The 2,721-nt window shown below is 45.1% G+C and overlaps 1 protein-coding gene across 1 annotated transcript in view; it reads left to right on the top strand.

The window, feature by feature from the left end:
- The window catches only part of GRK4 (G protein-coupled receptor kinase 4), a gene marked incomplete at its 3' end in the record, with an annotated part of 57,794 nt that overhangs the window by 25,805 nt on the left and 29,268 nt on the right, over positions 1–2,721 (top strand). Inside the window, exon 4 of the mRNA XM_011970920.1 lies at positions 1,639–1,716. Coding sequence (XP_011826310.1) covers positions 1,639–1,716 — 78 coding nt within the window. The remainder of the gene's footprint in view (positions 1–1,638; positions 1,717–2,721) is intronic.

Here is a 2,721-nt window from a genome sequence, read left to right as displayed (position 1 = left end):
TCCAACGTGCTGGGCCATGCCTACTCAGTTCGGGGGATGGAACCCAGGGTATAGGTTTTCATGTAGTGGGTAATGTTTGCCAAGCCACTGTATTTTAAGAATTTAGGGACCTGCTAGTCTTCCTTATGTTAAAATAGCTAAACTGCATTGTTGAAACTCTATTTTAGGTTGCAGTCTTCTGATATTGTCGTGATACCTGTAGTTATGTGGTGACAGCTATGTGACTGCGGTTACAGGTTATGTTTTTGTTTTTTCGATGGCAGTTGTGTAGGTTCAGAAATGTCTGTGCCATTTTGTCACGCTTACTGCTTTGACTATCCTGGTGATAGGTGATGACAGGCTCCGTGAGCTTCTCAGGTGAAGGGACTGTGTCTTACTCATTTCGCCCTCATGGCACCTGGCGTGGTTGTTTGCCCTATTTCTTGCTCATTAAATGAATGAAGGCATCTGTATCAGTCAGGATTCAACCAGAAAACCAGAACCCATAGGAGGAGATATTAAGAGATTTATTGCAAGGAATTGGCTTACATAATTGTGGGGTCTGGTTAGGAAAGTCTGAAATCTGTAGGACAGGCCGTCAGGAGGGGCATGGCAGGACTCCAGAAATGGGCTGAAGCTCTGTACTCAGGCAGAATTTCTTCCTCCAGGAAGATTCGTCTCTGTTCTTAGCACCTTTCAACTGATTAGGTGAGAGCCACCTGGATTATCTGGCCTAATCTCTTTCCCTTGAAGCCAACTGATTATAGATTTTAATCGCATGTGCAAGTATCTTCCCAGCAGCACCTGGATTTGTGTTTGATTGACTAACTGGGGCTCATAGCCTGCCCAGTTGGCATAGTGAAGGACCGTCGCAGGATCAGACTTGCTTTCTCTTCCATTAATTGCATACCACACAGTATCCAGAACTCCCAGCGCTGAAGTTTGTTTGTTTGTTTATTTGTTTGTTTGTTTTTGAGACTGAGTCTCACTCTGTCGCCCAGGTTGGAGTGTAGTAGCATGATCTCGGCTCACTGCAACCTCCACCTCCTGGGTTCAGGCAATTCTTCCTGCTTCAGCCTCTTGAGTATCTGGGATTACAGGTGCCCACCACCACACCCAGCTAATTTTTGTATTTTTAGTAGAGACGGGGTTTCACTATGTTTGCCAGGCTGGTCTCCAACTCCCAGCCCCAGATGATCCGCCTGCCTCGGCTTCCGAAAGTGCTGGGATTACAGACGTGAGCCACTGTGCCCGGCCCTTAGATATCTTTAATGGATGCAGTGTAATATACAGAGTATTATGGGAAGCATTGCTCTAAAACTTCATTAACCTCTTTTAAAAAACTGACTTCTTCCCCCTCATACACCTGACTTTCCGAAAGAAGAGCTATAGCCACTTGATCAGTAGAGTTGGTCTGTGGCTCTGAGGATATCAAACCAAAGAATTTGAAACGTAATGAAACATTATTAGTGAAGACGCTTAACTAACTTTCTCTTTTTTTAAGAGATGGGATCTTGCTATGTTGCCCAGGTTGGCCTCGAACTCCTGAACTCAAGTGATCCTCCCAACCTCAGAGTGGCTGGAACTACAGGTATGCACCGCCACATGTGTGGCGCCAGCTTAACTTCTCTTTTTCTTTTCTTCCATCTCTCCAATCAGGCAGACTATGAAGTTGCCAATGATGAGGACCGAAGTGATTATGGACTGTCAATCTTAGATATATTCTTCAATGATAAGGTGTGTTTTCTTCTTTAGAATGAAGATTTGTAAATAAATAATTAGAGTGCATAGCCATTTTTGCTCTGGTGGATAAGACATAACATTTGTCAAAAGCTTCAATTTGGCTGGGTGTGGTGGCTGATGCCTGTAATCCCAGCACTTTGGGAGGTTGAGGAAGGAGGATCTCTTTAGCCCAGGAGTTCAAGACCAGCCTGGCCAACATAGTGAGACCATCTCTACAAAAAATAAACAAAAAAAAAAAACTAGCTGGGCATGGTGGCGTGCATCTGTAGTCCCAGCTACTTGGGAGGCTGAGGTGGGAGGATTGCTTGAGCCCAGGACGTTGAGGCGACTGTGAGCCAAGGTCGCGCCACTGCATTCTAGCCTGGGTGACAGAGCAAGACCCTGTCTTAAAAAAATAAAAAATAAAGCTGGGCACAGTGGCTCATGCCTATAATCTCAGCACTTTGGGAGGCTAAGGCAGGCAGATTGCTTGAGCTCAGAAGTTCGAGACCAACCTGAGCAACATGGCAAAACCCCATTTCTACAAAAAAAAAAAAAACAAAACTAAGCATGGTGGCGTGCACCTGTGTTCCCAGCTACTTGGGAGGCTCAGGTGGGAGGATTGCTTGAGCCCAGAAGATCAAGGCTGCAGTGAGCTGGGATCATACTACTACACTCTAGCCTGGACAAGAGAGTAAGACCCTGTCTCAAAACCACGCCCCAACATTAATTAATTAATCTTAAAACTTTAATTTATTATACATGTTCCTCTTTTGCATTTTTGTTTGATGTCATGAAGAATTAGAACCCCATAAGAAAAAAAAATTAGATCGCTTAGAAAATTGATTCAAAGTGGCCAGGCACAGTGGCTCACACCTGTAATCCCAGCACTTTGGGAGGCTGAGGCTGAGGTGGGTGGATCACGAGGTCAGGAGATGGAGACCATCCTGGCTAACATGGTGAAACCCCGTCTCTACTAAAAATACAAAAAGAATTAGCTGGGCGTAGTGGCGGGCGCCT

This window comes from Mandrillus leucophaeus, unplaced genomic scaffold, assembly GCF_000951045.1.
Source record: "Mandrillus leucophaeus isolate KB7577 unplaced genomic scaffold, Mleu.le_1.0 Scaffold98, whole genome shotgun sequence".
Lineage (NCBI taxonomy): Eukaryota > Metazoa > Chordata > Mammalia > Primates > Cercopithecidae > Mandrillus > Mandrillus leucophaeus.
This window is presented reverse-complemented; position numbering and strand designations above follow the sequence as displayed.